A 12,659-nucleotide genomic window follows, 5' to 3' on the forward strand; every position below is an offset into this window, starting at 1 on the left:
AGGTTGTTAGTTGGTCAGGCTTGCCTAGCAGTGTGTTGGGCGCCATCACGATCGGGGTTGGGGTCGTGACACAACTCAAAAGCCTCTATAATGTCTTGCTTGATTTCTTCCACTATTTGCTTGATGACAGCATCCATTTTTTCTTTTTGTATTTTATGTCTGCTAAAATATACGTGTTTGAGTGAATAAAATCACAAGGAATAGCGTGCTTATATAGGGGAAAAAAACTTCTGCATGGTATATGAAAAGGCAAAGAAGAATTTTAAACGTTGTCTAATGAAAAGTGTGCATGAATGTGATAGGAATGTAATTATTACACTAACACATACCCCCAACGCAATATAATTACTACTTTAATTGTGTAGGTTACTCATGTATACTATGCAATTAATGCTGAAACATGCTCAAGTTTGTTGAATTCATTTGCTAAAACTTCAGCCCAATGTGCTGAAGTTCTTTAGTTCATTTCTAAAATCTTCAGCACCTAATGAGCTGAAGTTGTTTTCCCTGCATTCATGAATCCCTGTCATACAACTTTTTCAAAAAAACTTCAGTTGATATGCTGGAGTTATTAAGCTTATTTCTAAAAACTTCTGCACTTAATAAGCTGAAGTTTTCCGTGCAACATTCATTAATTATGTCATACATCTTTTTCCAAAAAATTTCAGCAAAAGATGCCTAAGTGATTTAGTTCATTTGTAAAAACTTCAGCACAAACAATCTAAAAATTCTTCTGTTACTTTCCTAATACTTTCCACTAAACATGAATCTGCAGGATGCGTTCGATTTGCGTTGTTATAACTTTCAATGGGAGTTGGACTCCTGATTTCAAATACTTGGATCATGATACAAAACTTGTTCTACTTAATAAGCAGATATCATTCAATAGTTTCCTGAAGAAAATTAGTGAAGTTGCAAATATTGATTCAACCAGATATGCACTAAAAGTATGGTTTGATATCAAACTAAATACAATTAAAAGAATGCTTGTAACTTCATATGAAGTACTCAATACCTATATACATTTGCTTACAACTGATTCACCCTACAAGAATTGCCATTTCATCATCGAAAAAATACAATCTTCAGAATCTGCAGCATTCAAACAATCGCTTGCATATGAGATAGATTCAAAACCTTTTGCTGATTATCAACATGAAATAAGACAACCAATAATGGAAGTAGACAACGAGCAACAACCTTCTAACATTACAGCTGCTTTAGAATATATAATGTTGCAACAATTACCCCCTCCTCCAATAAATTCATACCAGTTTGTCGATGACCAAGAAGAGGAAAGATAGCTAATAATGCAAATTGACAACCAACACACAATCCAACAAAGCTTTTTGTTACCTTCTCCAATGATAAGTAACAACGAAGATGAAGTAAACATGGAGCTTATACCGATAACATCAGATAGAATTGAAGAACTTGCTGAAAGTTCTTGTGCTTCTCAGAAATCAAGAAAAAGAGTGAGTAGAAAGCTGAAAGAATCTCCACCATGTAAAATACTTAGGCACGCGTTGCCTGACGAAGTAAGAGTTGGATCAATTTTTGAGAATAAACAAAACATGACTAAATTTTTCTGCAGCTTGGAGATAAACCAGAAAGTTGAATTCACTACTGTTAGATCATGTTCAAAGAGATACAGGCTGAAATGCATTGTGGACAAATGTGGTTGGAATGTACGTGCTACCAGAATAAAAAATTCCACACTATTCAGGGTGATAAAATATCATAACATCCATGAATGCTCGGTTGATGCAAGAAAATCAGATCAGAAGCATGCTATATCAAATTTTATAAGTGAACAAATTATAGAACATGTTCGAGACGAAAAGATAGAGGTTACACCAGCCTTTGTAGAAAATGAAATGAAAAAGAAATTTGGAATTGACATTGGTTATCACAAGGCATGACGTGTTATTCAAAAAGCCGTTGTTTGCATAAGAGGAACTACTAGATTCTTCCTTCATACCAACACATGATGGTGGGCAAAACCCCAGGAACATACACAAGCATAAAAAGAGATGTGCAGAATAGGTAAGCAAAACAATATTAACCATCATCCTGAAGTTTCAAATGTTCCTATTTGAAAAACTTCACACCTTATGATTTGTTTTTTTTGTGTTTTACTGTACAGATTTGCTTACATGTTCTTTGCTCCTCCGGCATCAGTAGCTGGTTGGTCCTACTGTAGACCCGTTATTACAGTAGATGCAACGTTTTTAAAATTAAAATATCGTGGTGTTCTATTTGCTGTTGTATCAAAGGATACAAACAATCAAATCTTTCCTCTATGTTTTGGTGTAGCAGATTCAGAAAATAATGAGGCATACATTTGGTTCTTCGGGGAAATGAGAAAAGCAATTCAAATCCGTCGTGAATTGGTTTTCTTGTCAGATAGAAACCAATCGATCGCAAATGGGATTAGAAAAGTTTTTCCTGAAGCTCACCATGGTATCTGCCTCTATCACTTTGAGAAAAATTTAAAGCAAAGACATGCAAAAGCCACGGTAATAAATCTTTTTCAAAGTGCTGCAAGGTCATACAAACATGAAGATTTTAATCAGTTAATGTCCCAACTCAAAAGTATTGACAAGAAAACATACAATTACATAATGGAAGAGCCCCCCAAGAGATGGGCTCGATCGTGGTTCCCACGGCGACGTTATGATATGCTAACAACAAACATAGTAGAATCAATGAATTCTGTTTTACTAAAAGGGAGAGAAATGCCTATTTTAAGAATGTTAGATTTTGTCCAAGAAAAGTTGAGAGAGTGGTTTTACGAACGGAGAAAAAAAGTCAAATGAAACTTTTCACAGAGTATCTGTCATGACCCAAACCCCGCTACGGTCGTGATGGCGCCTCTCGTAAAGACAAGGCCAGCCAACAAACCCATATCGCCTTTTCAAAAATAGTTAAACATCAATAAACCGTTTAAATATGATTTAATGATATAATTAACGGAAGCACAACCCGACACATCCCTAATTGGGCCTTCACAAGTCACGAGCATCTACTAGGGTATAAATACAATTGAAATCTGGGAGTGTACAAATACAGACTAATGAAATGAGGAGAGAGAAAAGTTGTGCTGCGAACGCCGGCAGCTACCTTGTAAACCCTGATGACTCTACCTCCGATCAGCTAAAACATATCTGAATCTGCACACAAGGTGCATGGAGTAATGTGAGTACTCCGACTCAGTGAGTAATAATAATAAATAAAGACTGAAGGCAATAAATCACACAAAAACACAAGGTATTCCATACTGAAGCAGTAAAATCACTTTAAACAGTAAAGCAGTGAGAAATCAAGTGAAAATCCTTTTTTTTTCCAACAAGTAAAGCAAGTAGTTTACAAGTGAGTAACAAAAATGATAGAAATGTAAATAGCCCCTCGGGCAAAACATGTACAACAAACCGCCCCTCGGGCATAATATCAACAGAACCAGCCCATCGGGCTCAATATCAGAACAGTGCCAGCCCCTCGGGCTCAATATCAGAACAGTAACAGCCCCTCGGGCTCAATATCAAAATAGCAACAGCCCCTCGGGCTCACTCTTAGAATAGTATCAGCCTCTCGGGCTACCTCACAATCACTCATATAAGCCCCTCGGGCATAGTATCAATCACTCAGAATAATGGGTAGCCGCGCTCACTGTGGGTGTACAGACTCCGGAGGGGCCCCTTACGACCCAAGCGCTATATCAAGCTACCTCGTGGCATCATCACTCAGCATATCCTCACATCACTCAAGCCACCGCGTGACATATAAAGTATCTCAGGCCCTCGGCCTCATATCACTCGGCCTCACATCACTCAAGCCACCGCATGGCATATAAAGTATCTCAGGCCCTCGGCCTCATATCACTCGGTATATCCTCATATATGGCCCTCGGCCTCACTCAGTCTGGAAATCATCATAAGCCCCTCGGACATTTGTAAAACAATAGTTCTTAGCCCAAAATACCATTTAGAAATATCATTTGAGTTTTCAAATCTGCATAAAAGCAGCTGCGTGTGTAAAATAATAATTATAAACATGACTGAGTTTAAATATAAGTCAAAACATTGAGGAAATAGTGATAATAATTCCCGAAGGATTCAAATAATTGGCACGAAGCTCAAGTATGGCAATAAGCCCAAATCATGATGATAACAAATAAGTTTCAATCAAATATGCGTAAAATCATCAATCGGGATGGACCATGTCACAATCCCCGGTAGTAAAAGACCTCGCGCTCATCATCTAGCGCGTGTCTCACCTCAATATAGCACTACGATGTGCAAATCCGGGGTTTCAAACCCTCAGGACACCATTTACAATCATTACTCACCTCGAACCGGCTAATCCTCTAGCCCGCGATGCCTTTGTCTCTCAAATCGACCTCCGAATGTCTCGAATCTAGCCACAATAATTCGATTCAGTTAATAAAAATTATAGGAATTAATTCCATATGAAATTCTACATTTTCCATTAAAAATCCGAAATTGCACTCAAAATTCGCCAGTGGGGCCCACATCTCGGAACTCGACAAAAATTATGAAATATGAAACCTCACCCAACCACGAGTCCAACCATATAAATTTTTCCAAAATCTGACAACAATTCGGCCTCCAAACCATCAAATCTTATTTTCAAATCTCTAGGCCCAAATTCCCGATTTACACCTCAAAAACACATAATCTAGCCGGAATATTCAATGATAATTCAATAATATTGACTAACAATGATCATAAGGGACTTACCTCAAGAATTCCAGTGATTTTTCGCTCAAAATCACCCAAAACCCGAGCTTGGAAGTCAAATAAAATGAGAAAATTCGGACTGCTGGACTTAAAACTGTCCAGAATTTCGGGGGTACTATTCATACGTTTTTACTAATCATCTCACGCAGGTGCGGTCACTGTTCACACGTGCGAAAAATGCAGAAACTGCCCAGAAAATTGCAGCAACTTTTCTTTTCACTAAAAAGGCTCTAACTCCATCATACGAACTTGGAATTCAATGATTCTTGTTCCTATGGGTCACAAATAATAATACAAACATAGCCCTTCAGTAAAAACTCAATTCGGAGTTCATTTGCTCATTTCAATACCCATTTCGCTCGTTAAACAATTAACTCATGTTTCGTGTCAAAAACCCAATCGCGACTTGATGAAATTAGACCAAACTTTCCAGATCAGTCCTATAATTCATTATCAAAATTCTGGAAGTCTCGAAATCAAATTTTGATCTCTAGAACTAAAAATGGACCTTTGGATCATTACATGCTTATGCTCAAAATGACAAAATCTTCCAAAAACTCTTCCAAAACATATCCGAGCCTCATGGGACCCCGACCAAACATGCCAACACACCCCATAACATAATTCAAACTTGTTCCAACCTTTGGAATGCTCAAAACAACATCAAAACATCAAATCACCCTCGGATTCAAGCCTAAGAATTCCAAAACTTCCGAAATCCAAATACGATAAAAAAGTCGACCAAATGATATCCAAATGACCTGAAATTTTGCACACACATCACAAATGATATAACAAAGCTACAACAACTCTCGGAATTCCATTCCGACCCTCGGATCAAAATCTCACCTATCAACCGGAATTCGCCAAAATATTAACTTTGCCAATTCAAGCCAAATCCTTCCACGGACTTCCAAAATGCATTCCGATCGCGCTTCTAAGTCATAAATCACCCAACGAAGCTATCCGAATCATAAAATTTCTGATCCGAGCTCATATATAAATAAGTCAACTCTTAGTCAAACCTTTCAAATTCAAAGCTTTCTACTGAGACTGTTCCTTCAAATTCATTCTGATTTTTCTTGAAAACCAAAACCAACGATCTACATTAGTCATAATACGTTACACGGGGTAAGTCATGCCCGAGAACTGGCGATCAAAGTGCAAAAGTTCAAAACGACCGGTCGGGTCGTTACAGTTTCAATATGGGCAGAAGAAGAGATGACTAAGAATATGGACTTGGCTTGCAAAATGTTTGTGAGTATATTTATTAACTTCAGCCTTTTATATCTGTTGCAATGATTTACTGCTTAAATTTAAAAAATTTCATACTTTTTCTTTTTGAAGCAAAAATACACTAATATAGTTTGTCTTAATTTTTTATTCCTTGTTAGGTGTTCAACCTTGACTCAATGTTGTTTAGAATAAATAGTGAAGGAATCAAATAGTGGACTTAAAGAAGAGAACTTGTGACTGCCTGAAATTTCAACTTGATGAATTGCCCTATCCACATGCAATTACTGCTATAAATGAGAGATATTTGCAGAAATTTGATTACTGCTCAAATTGGTATTCAAGGGAAACATGGTTGAAAACATATGAAGGACATGCGAATACAGTGGGAGATCAAAAATCATGGGATATACCACAAAATGTACAATCTGAGATCACAAAACCTCCCGATGTAGAGATTTTACAAGGAAGAAGACAAAAGAAGAGGCATATACCTGCGACTGAATCAGTACCATTCATGTCTACCAAATGCAGCCGATGTAAACAAGCTGGGCATAACAGAACAACTTGCTCGTCTTCTCCAGCACCTCATCCATATTCCAAGAAACACACTGAAAAATACTCTAACCTTCAATAATCCTTGGTCTGAATTTAGATTTTCTTTATTGTATGACATAATTGAAATGTGATTTTTTTCATAGGAATAAAAAAAAGCTCTTGGACTATTTTATATACTGCTAAAGTACAAATCACTCATTTTTCTTGCGCAGGCTTACAGGTTTGGTTGCATTTTAAAAAAGTACGCAATGACTTCTGCGACAAAAAACATCAGCTTATAGTATGTGAAATACATATCCTTAAACAAACACACACACACACACACACACATACATACATTCTCTCACACACACATACGCGTACAACACACAAAAAGAAATGCATGTATAAACAAAAGCTGCAGCATCTCTAAGCTAAAGTTATAGAAAAAGAACTTAATAAAAACTAAGAACCATACTGCAACTAAGAAATATAAAGCAAATACCAACAAATAACAAGGATAATGCAATAGAAAGCTAAGAACAAAGAGGATAACAATTAAATTGATATAAAAAGAGATGAGAACAACAAACAAAGTACAAACAAAACTTCAGCTCTCTGGGCTGAAGTTATACAAAATGAACCTAAAATCTTCAGCTCTATGGGCTGAAGTAAACAAAAAAGCATAACATTAAAACATAAAAAAAGGATTACAAACACTAACAATCATCACCACCACCATCATCATCATCATCATCATCATCATCACAGTACTCCTCAATTTCTCTAATATCTCATCATCATTAGTATCCGAGATAACTATAGGGTAGTCGGGCAAAAGACCACTGAATCTAAGAAGATCAATCTTCAACTTGTTGAATTCATCACGTAGATGACTTTGTTCGACGATCGCTCTGTCCATAAGATGAAGAAGAGTCTTCAGGTTGTTTTGCAGCTTGGAATAGTCGTTCCAGCTGGGAAACTGAAAACTATCAAACTGCTGCACAACCTTGTCGAACGAGGTTGAATAACCTCCCCAACTACGTTCCAGGTTAAGCCTGTTATGGAATGATTCATTGGCAAAGAGCTTTAGTTTGATTCTCTCCCAATCAGTCTTTATTTGATCCCACAAAAGCATAAGATTAGCCATCGGTTTGTTATTGTACCACTCACACTTCAAACTCTCCCACTTCTGCATAATTTCATCCATATTAGGCTTCCTACTTCCGCTTGCACCAGACATTTTCTCTTTAACAAAATCTGAAAGACTAAGGATGAATATAAATTTAAAGAAACATGATGGAAATCTATGAATGACTATTAAATTTTCAAGTGAAGAGATTGTTAATATAGACAAAGAGTTCACATAATCAATTTAATATCTATAAATGTAAAAGTAACTTTTCAGCTGTTTTTACTATTTTACGTTCAGAGAAATTGAATGAAACAAGATAAGTAGGTGGTAAAAACAAGTATGTGGTAAATGCAAAAAGAAATGTAACTTCAGCCCTAATAAAGCCCACAGTTTTTCTATAGTAAAAAAATAACTTCAGCCTAAAAAATATCTTTTCGGATCATTTACTATATAGTCAAACAAATGTAAATGAAAGATGAAATAGATGACAAAAGACAAAAGTAGATAGTAAATGCAAAAAAGATAAGTATCAACTTAAAAAAAACCAAAACATGCTGAAGTTTTTGTCATAAGCTTTTTCAAAATCTTCAGCCCAATGTGCTGAAGTTATTTAGTTCATTTCTAAAAACTTCAATACATCATAAGTTGAAGTTTTTCATCGTGGATTCAATAGTTTTGTCGTAAAACTTTTTCAATAACTTCAGCCCAATGTACTGCAGTTATCTAGTGCATTTCTAAAAACTTCAGCACTTGATAAGCTGAAGTTATTGTCCTGGACTCGATAATTTTTGTCGTAAAGCTTTTTCAAATAACTTACGCAGAAACTGCTGAAGTTATTTAGTATATTTAGTGATGAGCTAAAGTTTTTGTCGTACATTTGACACTTTTGTTATGACTTTTAACCAAAGCTTCAGCTTAAAAAGCAAAAGTTATTTACTTCATGCTCAAGTTAGCATGCTGAATTTCAACAAAAATATACTTGAAATTCATGGAAAACACACAAACATATTTAAATCAATCCAAGTCACATAATTCACACAAAATAATGTATATTCACAAAATCCAATTTTGTTTTCACTTACATCCTTGAAAAAAAAGAAAAAATTAGTTTTTTGTTTACAAGTTATTCTCTATTCAAAAAATTCACAGAGTGTCTTCATATTCTTCATAGTCATGTCCTAGTTGCTCTTCTTGGTTTTCTTAACCACATTCCATGAACCTTCACTATGTCTTCAACTGATTCACAGAAGCGGCAATACGAGCACCTGACACAGGTTGACAAAGTTTAGTACTATGATTTTTTTAGCAACTACCGTCTTCTTTCATAAGAAAAAAACAAGAAAATATTGGCCAAAGACATGCTTACTGGTGTGCATCTGGGAATTCGTGGGAAGCAAAGATAGTGAAAGAGAAGTCCAAAATACTTCATATATGACTTAGAGTGGCCACATCTAAAACTCGAGCCCCAGGAAATTTGCTCTTTTTCCTAAAAGTTAAATTTATCAACTAGTAAAAAGAGCAAATTGTCTTGGAGCTCGAGTTTTTGATCTGGCCACTCTCCTTCACATATGAAGTATTTCGACTTCTCCTTCACTATCTTTGTTCCCGAATAACTCCCTGCTACACCCAATAAGCATGTCTTAGCCAACATTTTCTTGTTTTTCTTTGAATACAAATTTAAAGAAATATGATGGAAGTCTATGGATGACTATGAAATTTTCAAGTGAAGAGATTGTTAATATAGCCAAAGAGTACACCTAATCAATTTAATATCTATAAATGCTGAAGAGATTGTTAACTGTTTTTGTTCACAGAAATTGAATGTAACAAGATAAGTAGTTGGCAAAATAAATAAGTGCTGAATGCTAGTAGTTGGTAAATGCAATAAAAAATAGTAAAAAATAAGGCCACAAAAAGTAGGTGATATAAGTGATAAATGACAAAAAGTAGCTAGAAAATGCAAAAAAGATAAATATCAAGTTAAAAAAATACCAAAACATGCTAAAGTTTTTTAGTATATTTCTAAAAACTTCAGCACTCGATAAGCTGAAGTTTTTGTGTTGGATTCAATAGTTTTTGTCGTAAAGCTTTTTCAAAAAACTTCGGCCCAATGTCCTGAAGTTTTTTAGTATATTTCTAAAGACTTCAGCACCTGATAAGCTGATGTTTTTGTGTTGGATTCAATAATTTTTGTTGTAAAGTTTTTTCAAAAAACTTCGGCCCAATATGCTGAAGTTTTTTAGTATATTTCTAAATACTTCAGCACCCGATAAGCTGATGTTTTGTGTTGGATTCAATAGTTTTTGTCGTAAAGCTTTTTCAAAAAACTTTGGCCCAATATGCTGAAGTTTTTTAGTATATTTCTAAAAACTTCAGCACCCGATAAGCTGAAGTTTTTGTGTTGGATTCAATAGTTTTGTTATGACTTTAAACCAAAATTTCAGCTTAAAAATCAAAAGTCATTTACTTCATGCTTAAGTTTTTTCAAACAAAAATGTACTTAAAGTTCATGATAAAAGACAAAAACATATTTGTATGACACAAAAGTGAACTAAAAAAATAATTAATGTATATTCATAAAATCCAAATTATGTTCAACCAATCCTCTAATCAAAAAATTCATACAGAGTCTCTTCAAAATCTCCATAATCATGTCCTTCTTGTTCTTCTGGAGTTTCATAGCCGCTATCTTTTTTTCACTTTTCATGAGCCCAAAGATTGACAGCCAATTCTCTCCTGAATGTCAATGACTGACTTTAATCGAAATTGAAGACATCTTCTTTCTTCAACAGCATATCAATAAACTTAAGAGCAAATATACCACAATCAACACTACAAAAAACACATGAAAAAGAAATTGAAGAATAGTTAACACAAGGGCAAAAAATAATAAACATAAGATGCATGGTAAAACATATGCGAAACACGTACTTGTTAGTCTGTTGCGGTGTCTTCATCCACATAATTTAAAATTTTTCCACAAGACTTTCCCCATAAAATTTATTGTGTGCCCCAAAATCCAAGCATTTGAGACAGTGTGGGATCAACTGAGCATAAATTTTGACATGTTCAAGCGCACGATCATATGTTACACTGACCATGGAACCATACACATATAAAATTTTATCTTTAAAGTCCAAAATTTCAAAAAAGTAGTGCGTAGATGTCTGGCCCGTCCTTGGCTTAAGTCGAAATTTAAAGAATATTTTTCTAGCAGATGCCCATGAGATACCACAGGAAAGGCCGAGGCCTTTTACGTAGTTGGCCACCTTTTTATTCGTTGATTCTTCCTCAAACCAAATAAAGTCTGTAAGTGGCTGAATAACCGCTTCTTCTTCTTCTTCAGCCTGTTGTTTGGATATCCTCTTTCTCTTTGATTTGCTCTTTTTTTGATCCCGCATTCTCTTTTGCTTCCTTTTTTTAATTATCTTCATCTTTTCTTCTGAATGATGAATACCATCCAGCTTAATCATATACTGATCGAAAAGTAAATCTGTTACTGCACATCTTGATTTTGGATAACATGGAAGGTGATAGCAATATTTTTTACGCAAGTAATATATGCCCACATCAATATGCTGCAAATGAACAACAAGAAGTTGTAGACGTGTGATTTTTGACCTTCCCCGAGAATTTTCACATTTTTAGCGTAAATATTTAATTTAGGCCTAATATAGCTATTTCAACTATTTTTGACTTCTTTACTTTATTTTCGTCACAAAAATGAAAAATTACAAAAAAAAGGATATATAAATTTTAGTTCATGTATTTCTCATAAACTCTAAAAATACAAAAATAGTACTTTATATTTTTATCTCTATATAAAAACGAAAATTACAAAAAATAATTTCATTAATATTTTGTAGTCTTTTTAATCCTTAAAAATACAAAAATAGTACTTTATATTTTTATCTCTATATAAAAACGAAAATTACAAAAAAAAAAGTTTCATTAATGTTTTGTAGTCATTTTAATCTTGAAAAATATCCAAAAATAGTTTTGTTTTAATTATTACTCTCAGTTTAATAGTTATTTTGTTTACGTGGGACTAATTAAATAGGATCGTGTTTTTATTCTCGGTTGCGGGGAAAGAATAACATTTGGATTCAAAAGATCCATTTTTAGGCCTAATTTTCGGACCTAGCCCAAAACATTTTCAGTCGAGACACACATGAAAACACACGCTAACACATGCCAACACATGTCAACACATGCTAACACATGCCAACACATGCTAGCACATGAACACACACATTATCTACACTTTACAACTCACACTCCACAAACACACAAAAAACAACACACAAAAGGGATGAAAAGCAAAAACAAGTGACAGTCATGTCTCCATTTTCAGCCACCCCAAAAAGAACCATAAAATCCCCTCAAATCCATCACCAAAGAGAAAAAAAAAGAGGATAGAAAGTTAGCCTCTAGAGCTAAAAATGGGGTGGTATACACTCTGTATACACTGGATATACAGTAAATATACATAGAATATACATAATATACATTCTGCATACAAGGAATATACAGCGGCAGAAAGAACTAGAAATGGCGTAGACCCCCTCATTCTTGAGAATTCTCTGCCACACAAATACTCATAAATATGGAGAACAATCTCACACCATAAGACTGGAGAGCTATATCCATTTTCACTTTGATTAGATTTTTCTTCAAGAGGAAGAAAAATCGAAACAAAACCGGAGTTGCAATGAGATGCTCGTGTTTGGCCAAGAGGTTCCGATCCCGTTCGTAGTCCAATCCACGATTCCGAGTATATTGCTCGTTGTTTCCGTTGTTGCTATTTTGTTGATTTTCCATTCAGTTTCTCATTTCTGTTGCTTACTTGTACCTCCGAAAAAGGCTAAATATAAAGAAAGCTTCTTTTAAGGTCGGTTTCTTCCTTATCCTTTATGTTATTATTTTAATTATTTGTGAAGATTTGGTTTATACTTTCATGGAATATATCATGTTTACTTTGCTTTTTTCTTGTT

At 34.8% G+C, this 12,659-nt stretch overlaps 1 protein-coding gene across 1 annotated transcript; it reads left to right on the plus strand.

Annotated features, from left to right (window-relative positions):
• The first annotated feature begins 1,990 nt into the window (after positions 1-1,990).
• On the plus strand, positions 1,991-2,819 carry LOC138877960 (protein FAR1-RELATED SEQUENCE 5-like). Its single transcript, XM_070157608.1, has 2 exons — positions 1,991-2,046; positions 2,147-2,819. Exons 1-2 carry the CDS (start codon positions 1,991-1,993, stop codon positions 2,817-2,819), a joined length of 729 nt encoding a protein of 242 aa, XP_070013709.1.
• The last annotated feature ends 9,840 nt before the right edge of the window (positions 2,820-12,659 follow it).

Source organism: Nicotiana sylvestris, chromosome 9 (genome assembly GCF_000393655.2).
Source record: "Nicotiana sylvestris chromosome 9, ASM39365v2, whole genome shotgun sequence".
Taxonomy (NCBI): Eukaryota; Viridiplantae; Streptophyta; class Magnoliopsida; order Solanales; family Solanaceae; genus Nicotiana; species Nicotiana sylvestris.

Bases quoted from the DNA above. Each gene is read 5' to 3' on its own strand.
- LOC138877960 (XM_070157608.1), top strand. From the start codon at position 1,991: ATGGTGGGCAAAACCCCAGGAACATACACAAGCATAAAAAGAGATGTG. The intron at 2,047-2,146 runs GTAAGCAAAACA...TTTACTGTACAG, and splicing joins AAAAGAGATGTGCAGAATAG to ATTTGCTTACATGTTCTTTG.